Source organism: Prionailurus bengalensis, chromosome B2 (assembly GCF_016509475.1).
Source record: "Prionailurus bengalensis isolate Pbe53 chromosome B2, Fcat_Pben_1.1_paternal_pri, whole genome shotgun sequence".
Classification (NCBI taxonomy): domain Eukaryota; kingdom Metazoa; phylum Chordata; class Mammalia; order Carnivora; family Felidae; genus Prionailurus; species Prionailurus bengalensis.
The window spans coordinates 137,136,391-137,155,364 of NC_057349.1; the positions used below are offsets into that span (position 1 = coordinate 137,136,391).

The 18,974-nt window shown below is 39.7% G+C and overlaps 1 protein-coding gene across 1 annotated transcript in view; it reads right to left on the bottom strand.

Moving 5' to 3' along the window:
• The window catches only part of SYNE1 (spectrin repeat containing nuclear envelope protein 1), a 472,071-nt gene that overhangs the window by 63,855 nt on the left and 389,242 nt on the right, over window positions 1-18,974 (bottom strand). The window contains 5 exon segments of the mRNA XM_043592628.1: window positions 6,561-6,716; window positions 9,312-9,437; window positions 13,022-13,216; window positions 15,396-15,630; window positions 18,583-18,677. Of these exon segments, the coding sequence (XP_043448563.1) occupies window positions 6,561-6,716; window positions 9,312-9,437; window positions 13,022-13,216; window positions 15,396-15,630; window positions 18,583-18,677 (807 nt within the window).

Here is an 18,974-nt window from a genome sequence, read left to right on the forward strand (position 1 = left end):
TAATAGTCTTGTTTTTGCAGGGCTGGTTAAGATCGTAAGGAATATTTTTAGTTGGCTAAAGTACCTGTTACCAAAATATCATGTGATTTGAGTGGCAATGAGATGATCCTTCTTTATGGATGTTCTACGCACTCATGCTGATAACGCTCGACTTCTATCAGTCATCCCATTAAATTAAGCACCTACCTCTCAATTTTCTTTTTTTTCACTAACATTTTATTATGAAAAACATGAGGCATACAGAAAAGTGGAAAGAGTTGTAATGGCAAGCACTCATAACATGTTCCCTATTGTTAACTCCCAAATTGTTAACATTTTGCTCCATTTTGCTTTAATACATATATTCCTTATCCATCAACCCATTTCACTTTGTGATACACTTCACCCCAATTTCCTTTTAAAAAATCAAAATAAAAATAGTTTTTAAGGTGCTATATACTTCCTAGTTAGCAATTCTGCCTGTAGTTGGCTCTGTTAATGAGTCAAGGTCCCACAAAACCCAAAATGTCTATGATTCTACACCTAAGAAAACAATTAGGCTTTCAGACCAGGTTCCCTATGCTAGGGCTGGGCCTAGTCAGAGTGAACTGCTTAGAAAGTGGGCCCCATAACCTCACATAGTTTCTGAAATGTCAGTCTTCACAAATTCAGTCTTTTGAATTAATTATGAGCTTTTAAAACAAAAGTTTCTCTGGGTAGGGTGACACTGATGAATCCCTTGAGTGTTTCCCCAATAGTACAAGTCAGTTTATCATTGTTTTCTTTGAGGCAGAAAAATACAGAACAGCCAAAGAGAAATGCATTTACTTAGGGTAAATTCACGGGCAGGAATGGAAAAGGCTAAGAAAAGGCGGGTTAAAAATTTTTGGAGCTAAAATTCAGCTAAGCGCATGATCCTTCCAGCACCCCTTCCCTCTCAAACTCTGACAGCAGAGTGTATTCCGATCTTCTGCTGGAATGCTAAGATTTGGAATTTTCTGGTGAAGAACTTTTCCGTCTCATTCACAGAGCATCAGAGTCAAGAGTGTGGCTGGTCATTCAAATTCTGTTTTAAGTGATGTCCAAACGGAAACTGTATTTTTGTAATTGGGACCTCCAAAAGCAACTGTTTTCTAAGAAAAGGGCAAAAACCCCTGCCCTTCAGACTTAAGATTAATAGGTCTTGCTACGTGTAGCTCCTCCTTTTCTTTTCCCCCAAATCTTGGCCACGAGCAAGGATGAATTCCAGGGCTTTTCTCAACATCTGCAAGGAAGATCACCACATCCCAGACGATTTTGAGAGGTAGGTTTTATTATCCCCATTCCAAAGATAAGAAAAGAGAAGGTTAGACAAAGTTGAGGCAGTTGCTTATAGTCCGTGTGAGATAGAGCCAGCAAAGCTGGAGTCTTTGACACAGGCTGCAATATAACATTACGATCAAATATCCAGAGGCAGCTGAGATTCAAAAAACCAGTCTCTATCACTTACTAAGGATATGACCAGGGCAAGGTCACTTGTCATCTCTAAGCCTCACTTCCTTCATTATAAATGAATTTTCATCTGTTCCAAATTTCATTAAGCAAATGTTTATTGTTTGCAGTAAACAAGTGTCTACTATGTGCCAAGCATTGATAGGTGTCCTAGAATACAGAAGGCTCATAATAGAATACGAACAAGAAAACAATTTAAGAAGGCCACTGGTACATACTGACGATCTAACAAAAGCCGGCCTTTAATATACGACTGCTGCTGCTACTACTACAGGGTATCATTTGAATTTTTAGTATTTTTTTTCTCCTTGACCCCCATGTATTCAATAACTCCACTAAGAAGCTCTCGGGTTTCTTACACACCATGAAAGCACTGCTTTCATTTGCTTATTATGCTAAAGCAACAGAGGAAAGAAACAGGTAGACCACAAGCAGTGGTTGCAAAGTGCCACCAAAAGCGTTTCAAAAGACTTACATTCAAGATGGAGACGGCATTGTCCTTTTGGTTTGTAAAACTGATATTCAGGCTATATGATAAGTGAGCGTTACCCTCTCTTTCTTTGGGTTCAGCCGAAACCCTCGAATTCTTGATCAGCTTAGCACATATTTATGTTTTCTCAAGGGTATACACACACACTGCATTGCCAACAGCTGGCAAGAACCAGCTAAAACCTCCAGAGCCTGAGGCAGCTGAACAGGAAATACATCCTTTTCTACTTCAAATATTTTTACCATGACAATTTGAAAAACACCAAGCAATTACAATGGTGATATATTTATGTCTCAACTAGAATTACACACAGATCTACGAACCAAAACAGGAATCAGGACAAAGATAAGCTAAGGCTGTACACGGGCACAACAGACCATTTGGGGAGTCGGTTTATAAACAGTTTACTTTTGTACTATCGACCCTCCCCTGAAACATTTACTTACAGTGTGTCTTCCTCACTCTCACCGGCAGCCCCAATCACTCCTGCCTTCTCATCAACTGCTTCCATTGGAATATGGACACACGACTTGCTCTTTAACGGTGGGATAATGCCATGTTTAACTGAAGTTTTTAACTTTTAAAACGAGACACAGCCCCAAGCTCATTTCCTTTTGTGGTTTCATGCTTGACAGAAGTACTCCGGAAACTCACTCAAGGACTAGTAACTAATTTATATTCCTACTTACAGTTACATCCTGACACCTCTGTATGACTACCCATGCCTAAAATCTCACTGGTTTAACTAATTCTTTTTAGATTGAAGTAACGTCAGATCAGTATGCTTTACCTTCATGCCTGAAGACATTCAATTTAGAAAGTTTCTAGAAACACGATGTAGTCAATCTGCTTCCTCTTTTTTGACTTAGTCCACTCACAGGTGCAAGGTATTCATCTCTTCAGGGCACATTATATGATAACAGCAGCTTCAAACTGTATTTCCAAACAGACTATTGCCTAGATATATCTAAGTCTGGTGAGCAATTGTAAACATATAAATTTTTGTCCCCTTTTCTCTTTTTTCAGCTTTATTGAGATAGAATTGAATTACAACAGTGTGTAAGTTTAAGGTGTTCAATGTGGTGCTGTGATATACGTTGACACGGCGAAACGATTACCTCAAGATTACTTAACACACCCACCATCTCACATGATTCCTATTTTTGTGTATGCTGTCAGAGCATTTAAGGTATTACTCAGCCATAAGAAAGAATGAAATCTTGACGTTTGCAACAACATGGATAGATCTAGAGGCTGCACTACTATGTGAAATAAGTCAGAGAAAGACGCCATATGATTTCACTCATGGAATTTAAGAAACAAAACAAATGAACAAATTAAAAAGGAGACAAACAAACAAAAGACTCTGAAATATAGAGAACACACTGGTGGCTGCTAGAGGGGAGGCAGGTAGGGGACGGGTGAAATAGGTGAAGGGGATTAAAGGTACACTTATGTTGACAAGCACTGAGTAATGTGTTGAATCACTATATGAATACCTGAAGCTAATATAACATTGTATGCTACGGATATTGGATTTTGAAAAATAAATAAAAATTTGGGGCACCTGGGTGGCTCAGTCGGTTAAGCTCCTGACTCTTGGTTTCAGCTCAGGTCATGATCTCATGATCTCAAATCCCCCTTCCGGCTCTGCGTTGATAACACTGGCTGGTTTGGGCTTCTCTCTCCCTCTCTGTGTGCCCTTCCCCCACTCAAGTGTGCACATGTGCTCCCTCTCAAAATAAACTTTAAAAAATAAATAAAATTTTAAATTGATTAATTAATAAATTAAAAAATCTATTCTCTTAGCAGCTTTCACGTATATAATACAGTCTTGTTAACTATAGTTACCGTGCTGTACGTTAGAGCCCCAGAACTCATTCATCTCATAACTAGAAGCTTATGCCCTTTGTGTCTCATAGCATTTTTACCCAGTACCAGTTTTCCTAAATCAAAAAATATTGCACAATCGTAATCTTCTTAACTTTCAAAATATTCAGAGACCTTGCCATTATTTTACATTTAGAAGAACATGAGAATTATGACATAAAACAAATACCCTGAAGTCTTGTCTTAATTAATAGTACCTATGAACACTTAGCTGTTCTAGGCACTGGAGATAAAAAGAAATGGTCTTAATTCTTAAGGGTCTCATAGTCTTTTTTTAAAAAATTTTTTAATGTTTATTTATTTTTGAGAGACAGAGAATGAGCGGGGGAAGAACAGAGAGAGAGGGAGGCACCGAACCTGAAGCAGGCTCCAGGCTCTGAGCTGTCAGCACAGATCCCAACATGGGGCTTGAACTCATGAACTGTGAGATCATGACTTGAGCTGAAGTCAGACGTTTAATTGACTGAGCCACTCAGGTGACCCAAGGGCCTCATAGTCTTGAAATAAAGCCACAAACATTAAGAAGAAGAAGAAGAAGAAGAAGAAGAAGAAGAAGAAGAAAGAAAGAAAGAAAGAAAGAAAGAAAGAAAGAAAGAAAGAAAGAAAGAAGAGAGGAACAACTCACTGTCACATGATGGTTTGGACAAAACAGAAATGGGAGTTCAGAGGAATAGAAAAATACTGACGTCTGAGGATCTCAAACAATGGCATCACAGGGGTTATGGAGTTTGAAAAAAGGTTAAAATTAGAAGAGAAGGAATGGTCAGTCTAGTCAGGAAGAATGATCTGAGCAAGATCTTGGGGTAGGGCAGTTCATGGCAGGTTTGGAAAAGGAATGGAAGCCAATATCTCAAGTGTTATCTCTCTGAAGGCTCTGTAGACATCAATCAGCCAGAGAAACAGATACAGTAAAATTAACTTCACAGATACACTGAAAAGTGTTGAGTCAGCAAGTAGTGATGGAGTTTTCTCAATCTTAGGAAAAACAAATGAATAAGGCTCATAAAAGTAATTGAATATGATCATTTTCCATTATTTGTACCCACCAAATTATCTTTCACTTACATGATATGCCATGATAAAGTCCTTACATTAGAAAATTATATGATAATTTACTGGATATTAATGTATTGATTTGGGCTTGAATAATTCAGAGAGGTATATACTATTGTGATTAGTATTATTACACTCCATGTAAGTTTCTCATTGTGTTCACTAAGACTATGAAGCTCCATAAAAAATGGCTAAATTAATTTTGAACTCAACATCATCTCTTACATTCCTGCCTTTTAAAGGTATATATTCATAGGAAATTCTTCACACATTTACAAAGTGTGCTCCAGGGTTTCTCTTTGGCTCATAGTCTGAAAAGTATCTCAGTTTTAATCTAAACATACAGAGAAATTTACCTAACAACAAATTTCTTGTTGATGTCAAATCAATTAGGAGGCTCTGAGCCTCTTAAACTTTGCTTAATGTTTCCTGAAGCATGAAGATAAGCACCTCTAAAGTCAGAAAAAGTGGGGAGGATGGCAGAGAAGAGGTCTCTAGCATAGCACAGTTGGCCTGAAACTGGGTAGGCACCGAGACCTTTCTCAAAAGCCCCTTCCGCATCCATCCAACACTTGCCTCTCCCCAGCCAGGTCCTCTGTCTACTCCACACCTGTACCTTTATTCAAGCTGTGACCTCATGCAACCCATCTGCTTGCTCCCTCCACACCAATCTGTCCCCTCTGCTCCCCATCTCCCTGCACTCAGCTCGAGATTTATCTGCTGCAACAAGCGTTTCCTTTATTCCCTGCAACCCAAACTGCCCTTAGTTTGCTTACATCATTATACATTGTTTTAACTTGTTTATACCAGTTTTCTTCTTCACTGTACAAGTTCTTCTGGACTCATTCTCCTCTCCACTCTGTTGTAAACTTGATTGTAGGAGCATCTGCTATAGCTTGTGAAATTCACAATAATTCATGTGACTGACCCATTTAACAAATATCAACCATGCATCACAGCCTATTATGTGCCAAGCAGAGCAGTCAGGTGAAGGAAGGGACACTATAGACACACTCCAGCTTCCCAGAGGGTCCGGTCTCAAGGCCCTCGGTCAGAGTCTGTTCTTCACTTGTGGGCCTTTGATCTATGTCATTCCTCTTTACTTTGGATGCCTTCTCATTGCCTTTCCGCCAATCTTTCCCTCTCATTTCAAAATCAAAATCCAATCTGGGATCTCTTTTAAGCTATTAAGAAGGTACGAATCAGGTATGACTAAAAATGCCAAACACATGAATTACGAGGAAACAACTCTGGTAAATCAATAAGCCATGATAATTCCAAACACAAAACCACCCCCACAGTTTTAGCCGAAGTTGCAAATAAAACAAAGCTTTTTCACATGTTAAAGTAGAAAAAGACCACCAGTATCCACCTAGCAAGACCCCATCTGTGAACCAAAAAACTGGTTTTCCTCTTACACTGTTTTGTTGGCCAGTGAAAGGGACAGCAAGAGAATCCAGTTTGGATGCATTTCAAATATAATATTAGGATTTAATTGACTTAATCTGAAATATGCTCACAAAAACCAGAGTTCTTCCTCTGTGTCTACTCTGAGTTATGGGATGGGTCCAAACATGGGTCAAGCCATTTGACGCTCTAAGCCATCTTCCAGTTTTCCACCTTACCGAGCTAACGCGGAGTCTAGACTTCATCCTACCTGGTGGCACAGTTCTTCCCACTGTCTCTGCAGAAGCTCCATGCGTTCGTTCAGGATGGAGATATCATCGGCGCTGATGTAGGCACAGAGGGTGTCCTTCAGCAGAGCCAACTGAGCCAAGTCATCTGTCCAGTTCCCAGCTGCATTTTCCAACTCCTAGATTAAAGAAAAAAGCAACAACCCCCCCCCAAAACGTGAATACCCATGGATATCTATCATCAATTTCTGAGGTGTATTAGGAATCCCCTCTCGGTACAATGATCTTTCCATCCCATTCTATTTGAACATCTCACTTGGTATCTACTTTATTTGCGCTGATGTAATCTGATACTTGGCCAAGTTCTACTGACAAAACCCCCGGTTGCTTGCAGAATCTTCCTATGATCTATTTGCCATTTAATTGATCGTTTTGGCACATCTTTTCTAAGCTGAAGTTTCATCACTGCACGATCTTCTTTACTTTTAAACCGATTTCATGAACGGCTGATACAGCCTTTATTTTTGTCCTGAGTTACTGATCATGTTAACAAAATATTTTCAAAAAAACTAACTCCTAGGTTAACTTTCACCTTCAAACACTATGAAGTTGCTATAGTCTGTGATAGAGACTTAACACAGTTGCTGAAAAGATCCATTGCTATTATTACTCAATTGAAAATAATGGAAATACATTTCTTCTAGGAACACAGATTTCTTCAAGTTACTGAAAAAAATTATGTACTCTGTCCTTTTGGGGAATGATTTAAGAACAAATCCATAAAACAGTATTTGGATGAGTTGATGCTGGTTTTTGCATGCTTTGAACCGATGACCAGTTTTGCAATTTGTATAACCTGCCTTTTGCCAGCTGTTGATGCTTTTAGATTCCAGCCAATTTTGTGTATAAATCGAGTATTTCACGTGGCTTTTCCCCTATCTTTTTGTCTCTTCACACAGGTGACAAGTTTCCAAAAGCAAAGGCAATTAACAGTACTGTTTGAGGCTAACTTCTCAGGCAATTTAGACAAACAAGATTTTAGTCTGAATTTTCCAGGTAATTGCTTTGTTTTGCTGCAAAGGGTGCTTTGGGGAAGAGTAGCAGAGAGCTGGACCAAAATGCATCCTTTTAATCTCTGAACTTAATAGCAGGGTGTGTTTGTAACTGTTGTATTTTAGGAGACGAGGTCCCATGGTAACAGTATTTGGCTGAAAGACCAAACCATCCAGGTGAATTAAATATACAGTATTTCTGCTTATATTTGCAGACATTAAACTGTTAAACCAATGTAAAGATTTTTCCCCTTTTAATTCCAATTTCTAGGCCCTAACCCAAACATCAGATATAACCCACGATGTAAGGATTATAAAAGAAACACCACCACCACCAAAAACCAACTGTTTCAGACCCACGGACTCCGTTAGATGAGTCCATGTAGTAAAAATTCAGCCTCTGGATTCAGGCAGCCCTGATACTGACTCACTTTGAGACATTATTAAACTTCTAGAAGGCGCAGGTTTCACATCTATAAAACAGAAATAACAGATTGTACTTGTAAGCTTGTGTTTATGCCAACTGAGATAATATTGGCATAATCACTGGCACATCGGAGGAGCCCAATTGATGCTCGTTTCTGTTTATCAAAATTTTCTTTCATCACTTCTTATAAACTGACAAACGCTTTAATCTTTGCATATTTCTGAATTTACATCTCAAGGTAATATTTTCCTTATTTGCCATCCATGATGTAATTAATGTATATTATCTCTTATTTTTCCTAAACCTGCCTCTTTCAAGTTTCAAAGAATATCCTTAAATTTTAATACTGGTGGAAAATTCTGACATCATGATTTTAAGACTTTTCATGATTTTAAGACTTTTTAAAAAATCAACCTTTCTTTAATGCTTATGACTTCTTAGAGTGAAGCAGAGAACTTCTGCTTAAAATCCAAATCATTTAAGTACGTGTGAAGTTTTAAACAGCATTACTCTAGAGCAGTAATTTGCAAATGACTGGGGAATGCAAAGACATGCATTATTCGGGGGAGAAAAAGCATTTGCAAAGACAGTTTTTACTAGATCTGCACATCCGTTCAGCAGAGAACTGCCATCCAAAGACTTCAGCTGACTAGATGGGCATGGACAGAACAAATCCTACAGCCACTAGGTCATTTTGGTCTCCATGAGCTCATGATGCAGGGAGGGGTCTGTATCAGCTCCTGATTTGTTTCCAACGGTGACTTGACAGGTTGACCTTGCTCTTTAGGTAGTCAGGGCCCTGAGAGTAACTGAATGACTGTGTCTCTCCATGCTCTGACTGAAATCAGCTACTTACAGATCCCATTTTCCTTATGGAAGAGTCTGGAGGGCACGGTGTTCCTCCAACAGCCACTGTCTGCAGAATTTCCAGGCTGCCAAGCCTCGCTCTTCTTTCCGTAAACTAGACTATTCTGCTGCAACAACTCCCCAGTGTAGATGCTTTAAAAAGACTGTGTTTATTGCCCTTGATCCAGCTTTTAAATGTCTTTTAATGCTGTGTTTTCCATTGTCATTTGCTTTCTCAAGATAATCCACGAACTAGCCTATAATTTCATCAGCTGCAATAAATCAACAACCAAGTTTCACCAGAGTTGCCTGCCCTAACGCAATATCCTAGGAACGTGCATCTACATGTAGACAGCTACAGCAGTTTGACAGAATTAGGCTTTCAGAGGCAACATTACAGCAGAAGCACACAGGTAAGTGATGGCTAAAACGTCAGTCCAGTCATTCACCTTGCAACGCATTTGCTCTGCATGGAGCTCTTCGTGGTGATCTGGCAGGGGTGGAGACAGCTTCTTTTTGAAAGTCCGTAGCTTCTCCAGAGAATCAGCTATACCATTCTCACATTTTTCCCAGTCCTAGAATGGGAGGGGAAAGAAAGTTCATGGTATTTTTTCTTTGTAGGAAACTGGAATGAAAGCTAAACACTCTCCTGAATCCCACAGAAACAATACAGATACCCTGGTGAATAACGCGAAGGGGAGTCCACATCCATTTTCACGTAGGCAGCATCAGAACAGTGGGAGTTCTACATTTATGCTATGCCTCAGTTTTCCCTATGAAAATGGGCATACAGACTCGATGATTGTTGGAGGGTTGGAGGAAGCAATGGGTGTGAATGCACCAAATACAATGCCCAGAATATTACGGGGACTCAAAAATGTTATCTGGATCTGAATCAATCCGCAGAGGTTAAGAGTATAATTGTACTATTTTGCCCCTTTCCTAGCCCCATCTATGATGTGTCTACACTACCTCAAATGCTCTATAAGAGATAAAAAAAGAGAATATGGAATCTCTTTCAGGATGAAATGTGTTTGAATAAGAAAAGTGAGATGAAATGTAAAAATAATATAACCTTGACTCTGATTCAATTCATTATACGACTAGTATGAGGCACATAAATTTGAATTGTTACAGAAGTAGAAATGCACAACTACAAAAGGCTGGCACTTGGTGGGCTCTATCTTGATCCTGCTGAAACATGTCACAAAGGGTTGAGTATATAACACATAAAATGGGAAACAATCAGCAAATGGAAGAAGAGAGATAAGGCAAAATGTTAAAAATATACATCTAGTATGCCAAACACTAATGAGTGCTCCGAAGAAGAATATCACAAGGTGAGCGGTAGATAGAGGCTGGTGGTATACAGAGGGGTAGATCGGTAGATCTCTACAGAGTGACGAAGAATATACATTATGTGGTTATATTTCAGATGGTTACACGCCAAACTGGTAACAGTGGATACCTCTGGTGGCAGTAGAGAGGAAATTTCATTTTTCACTCTACATACTTCAATTATTACCTGCATTTTTTTCAGACACATGTATTTCTTTCTTTATTAAAAAAAAGTAAAAGAGAAAAATTATTAAAGGAACCATAATGGACCATATCTACAAATTAAGTCCTATCTGGTGTCTCAGAGACAGTTCAAATTAAGTTTATCTAAATAGATCTCCTTAATTTTGCCGACTACCTCCCACTCCTGTCTCCCCCCCCACCCCTTTCTGATACCCCACCCCCACCCCCACCCCCACGTCCAGTGGCCACTCCCCACAACTTAAATTACTGAACTCCAGAGAAAGACAACTAGAAATGCTTTCGGTAGTGAGCATGGTACCTTTTCCCTCACATTATCTCTTCCTTTGTCACCAGTCTTTTCTCATCTGGGCTCTTTCTATCTCCTCTCCTGACACTTTATTTTTAGTGCAGCAGCCCATACGTGCTATGAGCGCACCTGTCTTCTGTAAGAAGTGCTGACTAAAGCGCCTCCCTACCCAAAAGGTCTTTTTGTTTCTAACCAGACTGAGCATTTGGCCCAAGATTCTCACTGTACTTTTAAATTCCTACAGGGAACTTCCTAGAGTGCATAACCACATTCTCTCTTTCCATTTACCAGAAAAAAAACAAACAAAAACAAACAAAAAAACCACAAACTGTCTGTCTTGGACAGATCTGTTCCAATTCCCCCCTGTTGAAGTATCTCAGTATTCCCAGGCTACAATGAGTTCATTAATGCTCAGCATAGTGAGATCTTCTTACTAAATTCAGCAGCATTCTCCATGAACCCTTCACAGTCTGAAACCTATCCACATGCCATCGATAAATGTTCATTGATCTAAACGAGAAAAGGCCAGTTTCCTATTTTCCATAATAAAACTAAGAGGCAACAGGAAAGCATGTGAACATATAGGCCACAGAATTATATAATCACTGTATTCCTGGCATATTTACTCAGAGCATTAAATCAAGAGCTAAACACAGGTAAGCACCATAGCTGTGGTATGAAGATACACTAAAATAAAGAAAATGACATTAACATTAGAATTTAGCTGCATAAATTTCTTCTTAGGCAATTAGGTCCTCATGTCTGATTTAAAATAAAATCAACTTAACAAAATAAACTAAAAAATAAAATAAAATCAACTTTAACAAGAATAAGGATTCCCCTTTCCAAGGATGGCTTGGATTCTGAAGCTATAACCCAGTCTTTTTGCTACATGAATTACAAGGGAATAGCAAGATGGCATGGTCTGTGATCATCTATCAAAGCGGACAGACATCTTACACGCCAACAGACAGACTGGCGAGAAAAGTAAATGCAGTGACTCAGCCATTTCGCCTTATTAAATTCTCGGGGGTGCGTCCAAAAATCACATTGCAAATAAAGAAAAATATAGGATTAACATGATCTCTACAGAATGAGTTACAATGTTTTTAATCCTTTCCTGAAAGCAAAAAAGAAGAAAAAAGAATCAGGCGTATTGTATTACTGATGAATTGCGCTGTGCGCAAATAAAAGTTCTTTATCAAACGTTCAGTGGTATTTTTGATGGAGTGTTTCCTACACAGAAGGTAATATATTATTAAATAAAATCCAACAGAATAAACCTAATGGGTGTGCATACTTTAAGTATTATAAAAGCAAAACGTGTTCCATTCCCTTTGGTTATTACCTGTGATCCAAAAAAGTGGCAGGCCAAACCTAATAGATAATTTTGTTAAAGTGTTGGTGATTATCAACATATACAAACCTTTACTCCTTAGCTCTGTTCACTTTTTGATATGATAATAATACCAACAATGACAATTACCATCATTTATTGAATGCCCAAATGTGCAGGTAACGTGCCGCCTGTTTTTACCTTCATTATATCATTAAATCCTCACAATGCCATGTGCAGGAGGGGTTATCATACCCGCACTATAGAGGAGGAAACTGAGGCTTAGACAGGTTGAGTTAACCAGGTTACTTGGTTTATTATGCTTTTAACTTGGATTTATCTGAGTAGAGACCATGCTCTTTTTCCAATGCATGTATCATGTTTTATATATAGCATTGTCAAGTGAGGGGGGAGAAAACTGGATTGTGGGGGATCTGGATAAATCTACATCTCCCTGAACTTGCAGTTGATCAGTATGCTCTCTGTATCCAACGAAAGGCTTAATATACCTCCCGAATTTTATCTCATAGCAACGTGCTTGGATAAGTGAAAATGAAATCAAGAGTATCTTCTTGGATAGGTTTTTCTTGCTCTAAAATAAGAGATATCAATCTTAAAAACCACTTTAGAGTCTCAGATCAGGGAGTGGAATCTACTCCTTGCATTCCTGTTTGGATTTATAAAGTCATCACACGGTTCTTGGCTTAGCACGGACCATTAATCAGAATTCATCACTTGGACAGTCTTATTAGACTTAAAACTACTTATTTGGGGGATTTTTCTGCAAGACACATTGCTGAAAACTAGGAAACTTCTCCAGCTCGTGCAAGACAGGACAAAGTCTTAAATAAGACACAGGGTGTCAAAAACCTGCAGGGTGTGAGTTAATCTTCCCATCATCTGATTCAAAAGCTAACAACAGGAGGAAGCAGCGCAACTACCTGTGTGGCTCCTTAAACTGCATCAGGTCTCTAGGAGGAAGGAGATGAACTTACTTTCAGCAAGAAGGCCAGCTTTTTCTTCCGTTCCTCCAGACGCACACTGGCCGATCTCCATTTCTCTTGGATTTCAGCAAGTTCCGCCTGCAAGGCGGCCTCAGCTCCACTGTCGGCCGAGAGCAGAAGCTGCTTGCCAGCCTCCACTGTTAGGATGTAGCTGCCTTGTTGTCGCAGGAACACTTTTTCTTTGAACTGAAAGGAACCGTTGCTTTTTACTTTCTCATTCTTTTCTTCACCATATCCCTATTCCAAGGATTTTTAAACGACCCTACGGGTTTTCATACATAGCACGCCCCCTCGATACAACAAACATTACTGAGCGCGTACTCTGGGCATGAATGAAGCGATGTATACACATGAGTGAGGATTCGACAGGGGGAGGCTTAGTTTCTGTCCCCAAATTAAATGCAGTCACAATGCAATATGAAAACTGCCCCATGAGACTGATGCGTAGGGGACCCACTCCTACTTATTTTAAGTTTTATTATGGTCTTTTTATTTCTTCTGCCGAAAACATTTAGGACACTTGTTTGATACAAACAACCGGTTCCAAGAAAGACCAGTGCTCAAATATCTAACCCATGTGGATGCAAGACAGGCTTCCTCGAAGGGAAAAGGCTTCATGAGTCTTAGAGACATAGGAACACTACTAGATTAAGAAGGACCTAGGGGCGCCTGGGTGGCGCAGTCGGTTAAGCGTCCGACTTCAGCCAGGTCACGATCTCGCGGTCTGTGAGTTCGAGCCCCGCGTCAGGCTCTGGGCTGATGGCTCAGAGCCTGGAGCCTGTTTCCGATTCTGTGTCTCCCTCTCTCTCTGCCCCTCCCCCATTCATGCTCTGTCTCTCTCTGTCCCAAAAATAAATAAAAAAAAAAAAAACTTAAAAAAAAAAAAAAAAAGAAGGACCTGGTGTGAGGAGGGCCAGGAGTCAGTCAGAGGAATCCTTCCACACAGAGAAATGAAGATGGGAAAATTTGCCATTGAGATAAAGATGATGAATTCAGGATCCTGGATGCAGTTTTCAGGGGGAATGCAGTGTGCGTGTGATAGAGCGGCAGAAGAGGACACAAGACCACGCTTGCAAAGGCATTTTTTTTTTTAATAGTGGAAGTGACCGAGATTCACAGGGGAATATTAAGCAAGGAAGTGATGTGTTTGGATTACAACACTTTGCAGGAGGGTAGAAGACAGAATGGCAGGTGGGCATATATTGGATATACTAACAGGTTAGAAAGCTGTCGTCTATGGGGGCACCTGGGTGGCTCAGTCAGTTAAGCGTCCAACTTCGGCCTAGGTAATGATCTTGTGAGTTCAAGCCCCGCATCCGGCTCTGTGCTGACAGCTCAGAGCGTGGAGCCTCCTTCAGATTCTGTATCTCACTCTCGCTCTCTGCCTCTCCCCCACTCATGCTCTGTCTCTCTCTCAAAAATAAATAAACATTAAAAAAAGAAGAAGAAGAAGAAAGCTATCATCTATCATGAGCACCGCTAAGGCAGTGGCAGTGGGAATATATTAGATATGGGAAGGGAGAGGCAAAGAATATAGCTCTAGGGCACCTCCCAGGGTCCAAGTGATAGAAGCGTTAGCCGCTGCCAGACATTTCCTTGAGCTGGGGATGTGGGAAATGGACTGCTGGAGAATGGCTGGTCCTGAGATCACAGGCCCTGCTGGAAGCTGGAACCCATGGTGCATACTAGGTCTGTATGCACACATATATAATCTGAATATATAAGTTGAAAGCTCAGGAGGTAGATGGGACTGGAAGATACCACGCTGGCCCTTCTCTGCTGGTAGCAGGCAGACACATGTGTGGATGAGGTCTCCCAGAGAAGCGAGGAGAAAGAAAGCGGAGAGCAGTGACCGCCAAAGCAAAAGGAGACCATAATACATACTGGGAAGCACTGATAAGAGCACTAGGACGTATCTGTCTAAGGGGCTGGAGTCCCCAGTTCCCAGATAGATGGAAGTACGGAGCCAAGCCAGGAATGGACAAAAAGCTCAGACAGGACATAGACTTTTATCTTTTCCGGAATGCTTAAGTTACACATTTACGTTGCTCGTGAGTATAATCAATGCAGTGTTCCTTTCCCGGCCATTGTCTTTGCCTCCATGCTGGGGATTAGTGAGCTGCTGGGAGGCACTGGTGTGGAAAGTGGAGAGGGTCTGTAAGCAGCTGGGCCCGGCCAGACAGAGTGTCATCACTATACACGGGCTTTGTAATGCAATTGTATTGTGTGTTACTGTTGACACTTGGGAACAATGATTGTCCTCATTCCAGTGTCACTCCAGAATCCTTGCGAAGAACTGAGGCGAGGGTAAAGCGTGCAGTGGAAACACAGAAGAGGTTTAAAGACCGTGTGTTTTGCACCTTACCTGCACTTCATCAAAGAGGGTCCTTGCCTGCTGCAGTGGTATTGGGACACTTCCGAGAGCACTCACGGGAAGATAGGACACTTCAACCAACCATTTACGAAGCTTTTCTGCCATCTCCCTGTACCGCCTCCACTGGCGAATTTGGCTGTCGATGATGCCCCTCCTTTGCTGGGCCCTGCGAATCACTCCCTGCCACTGATTGCTGAGAAGGGTCAGTTTCAGGTTGAATTCATCCCTGGTGCAGAAATAATTACATAGGGAGGAAACTTTGTTACCCTGGGTACATTTTCATAATCAGACATGTCTACACACAATGTGGATATGTTTGGTGACCCTAAGCCCTGAGAAGTGAGTTAAGGCAGAGGTTTTCAAATATCATTCCAGGATCTGTTACTGGGTCTATTTCAAGTCATTTTTAAAATTTATAGCAGTCAAACTATTGGTTTTGGCAAACAGTGAGTATTTTCATGTCTCAGCACAGGTTAAAGGCATATCTGTAAAGTCACTGTCATCTATTCTCTCCCTGAGTACACAAGAGGCAGGGAGTATTGGGTAGTGACACCACGGGAATGTGCCCAAACCCTAAGAAGTGTATGCAGCAGGAGGCGACATCTTGTTTGTGCTACAGCGGGAGAAAATGAGGACCAAAACTTATTTATGCACTTCAGTTTTCAGCCAGAATTATAAGCCACTTTGGATGAACAACGCGGGGTTATTTCAGCCAGAATCATAAGCCACTTAAATAAAACCATGTTATTTAAAAATGTTTCTTTAAAACTGTCCTTGGAAACTCTCTGTATTCTCTTACAGTAAACAGCCCTAATCTTTAGCAAATTATTCTACATATGAATCTAGATCGTCCCCTCTACATGTTAAGCCTACTTCATTTTGTTCTTATAAAAATGCAAACTATCTAGTTATCATTGGCTGTATGAAGGTTGTCCATATACTTAAAAAGAGTAAGTTTTATGTAAGTGTTCTTAACTTCAGGCTAAATAATCTCAGATCTTTTAGTTTGTCCTTCCTACATCTGTGTTTTCAACCTTAAAAAGGGGGTTGGTAGTTCTCTATGAAGTTTTAATTTGTGGTTCTACAATTCGTTTGTCCTATATCAAATAGAATGAATTTCTCTGTAGATTAGAGCATTATTCACCTTTGAATACTAAAGTGTAACATCACTTGTTTTTTCTCTATCACGTAAGTTTTGCTTTTCTTCCCTTCCATATACTATTTTCTCCTCTTGAGGGTGGCTTCCAATCTGAGCTTGACTGACTGTTCTGGACCCCTACATTCTTGACACCTCTCATTATCTAGGCCCACTATACACCTTGGTTTTGTAAACCAAATGTATTATTGGTGCTTCTTGCTTCTGAAAGGAAATTCTGATATTAATAATCTAATTGCAGTAGAATCAAATGTGATGAATTAGGTTCATGAAACTCCCCCAGAAGTTACAAGCATCCATCATTTCCGAAAACATTTAACTGGAGGACTTGAGAACGTCCTGCAACATGAAAAGTACCCTCCCACAGTACTTTCCCCCTCAGGCCACCATCCACTATGTCTTTGGAGCCCTTGTCCTCAACAGTCCTGAGCTTCCTGCCAGTGTGAGGAAATACTTAACACATGACACTGTTTCTGTGGCTGAACTTGAACTCTCAACACGAAATTTAGAAATGAACTTTTAAAACACAATACATTCTTAATCTGGTGCTTTTGTGCTCTAATCCAAATTTTTTTTTTTTTTCCTTTCAACTTTGAGAATTATCCTTGGTTCAACCCTCCCATTTTCTTCTTTTTGGTGTTTCTCCTTAACTGTTAAAATTTACAATTGAATAGATGTTGGCTTGTACATGATTTTTAAATTTTGTTTTACTTCCTCACTTAAACTTTTATAATACTGTTATAGAGTTGATAAAGGGAGGCTAAAGCAAAGAATAAGCTAATTGAATTTGAACTTGTTTTATTTTGAAGGCCTTAAATTCTCTGTAAAGCCCATGTTTAAGTCTGGCTCACTTTGAACAGAATAAATACGGATTCAGCATTTTTGTATCCTTTGGATAATTACCTAGTAGTTTTCAATTGCTGGGTTGTGATGAGTCACTGGGTTGTCCCCCTGAATCTAATACTACACTGTATATTAACTAACTTGAATTTAAATACATCATTTTTTAGAAAAGAATAAATACGTTATCATATTTTGTTGTTCCATAGCATGACCATGAAAATGTTCCATGTTACCTCCAAAGAAATATCCACTCAAAACTGAAATTGCTTCCAAAACATTAAAAAAAAAAAAAACCCTCTTAGTAAAAACAATGATTTATGTTCTGTTTTGTTTGTTTGTTTTTTGTTTTTTCATTTTTGAAAACAACACTAAGTTAATTCTAATCACGGTTACTGGGCCTTAATATGGGAGAGATGTTTTTATGTAATAAATGCAGTTATACTCCAATATCACCACATAAAGTACATGCAATAGACTAGCTATTGTTCTCAGGAAATGTAAACACAGTATGAAATGGTCAATTCACATACCAGAAGTCAAAAGATGAGCTAGATTTTGCCTCTTCATTTTTAATAAAGAGGCAATCTGCTAAGTAAATGAAGAGGAAGCAGGATTTCAGTTTGTGTGTCTGCTGCCTTAAGGCAGTAAACCATTCTCAAACCTGGAATTACCATGCTATGGGAAAGCTGTCTGGTCCTGACTAAAAACCAGCTACTTAGCTGAGTGACCTTGGTCACATCAGTTCACATTTCTGGACCTCAAGTGTTCATCTATAAGTAAGAGAGATGATCTAGTGATCTCTATGCTCCCTTGAGGATACAATTTCTGTAGCTGTATGAGAATATTAGAAGCACCTGTTTATAAACCATTGATACATCATCGATACAATTTGTTCTGATCTATTCATTAATTCCAGTCTCCTGCAGAGGTCTGGAGAAGGTTGGCTAGGTGATTTCCAATTACTCTATGTCCTTTATATAATATAATAGCAGTTCTTAAAGAAGACTCAATACTCACTCATTTCCGAGATTCAGACAAGCCTCTCCTTCAATTACTGAGGCTCCATTGCAGCACAATTGCCTTAGGAAGATTAGATACATGCCCTCTAATCTGATCATTAAAAAGAAAATAACTAATTCACTGGAAACTTTCTTCATAATAATATATCAAGGATCCTACCTGTCATCAACTTGACCTTGTTCTAGAAGACGCTGCCCATCAATAATGATCGAGTGCAAAATCTGCTGACGACTGAACATCTCTGCTTGAAACAACTATTATTTGAAAAATAGAAAAACATACTTTAGAGTTCCCAATTTCAGTGACCAGTTTTCTGGTAACTTTCCAAAAATTCTGGTTTTAGCAAAGCTTTGAAAAATGTTTCCAGTTGAATCAGGATATGTGTAAAATCCTGCAGTATAGAAATAATGCATTAAAAAATTTTTTTTAGTGTTTATTTATTTTTGAGAGAGAGACAGAGTGCAAGTGGGGTACAGGCAAAGAGAGAGAGGGAGACACAGAATCTGAAGCAGGTTCCAGGCTCTGAGCTGTCAGCACAGAGCCTGACGCGG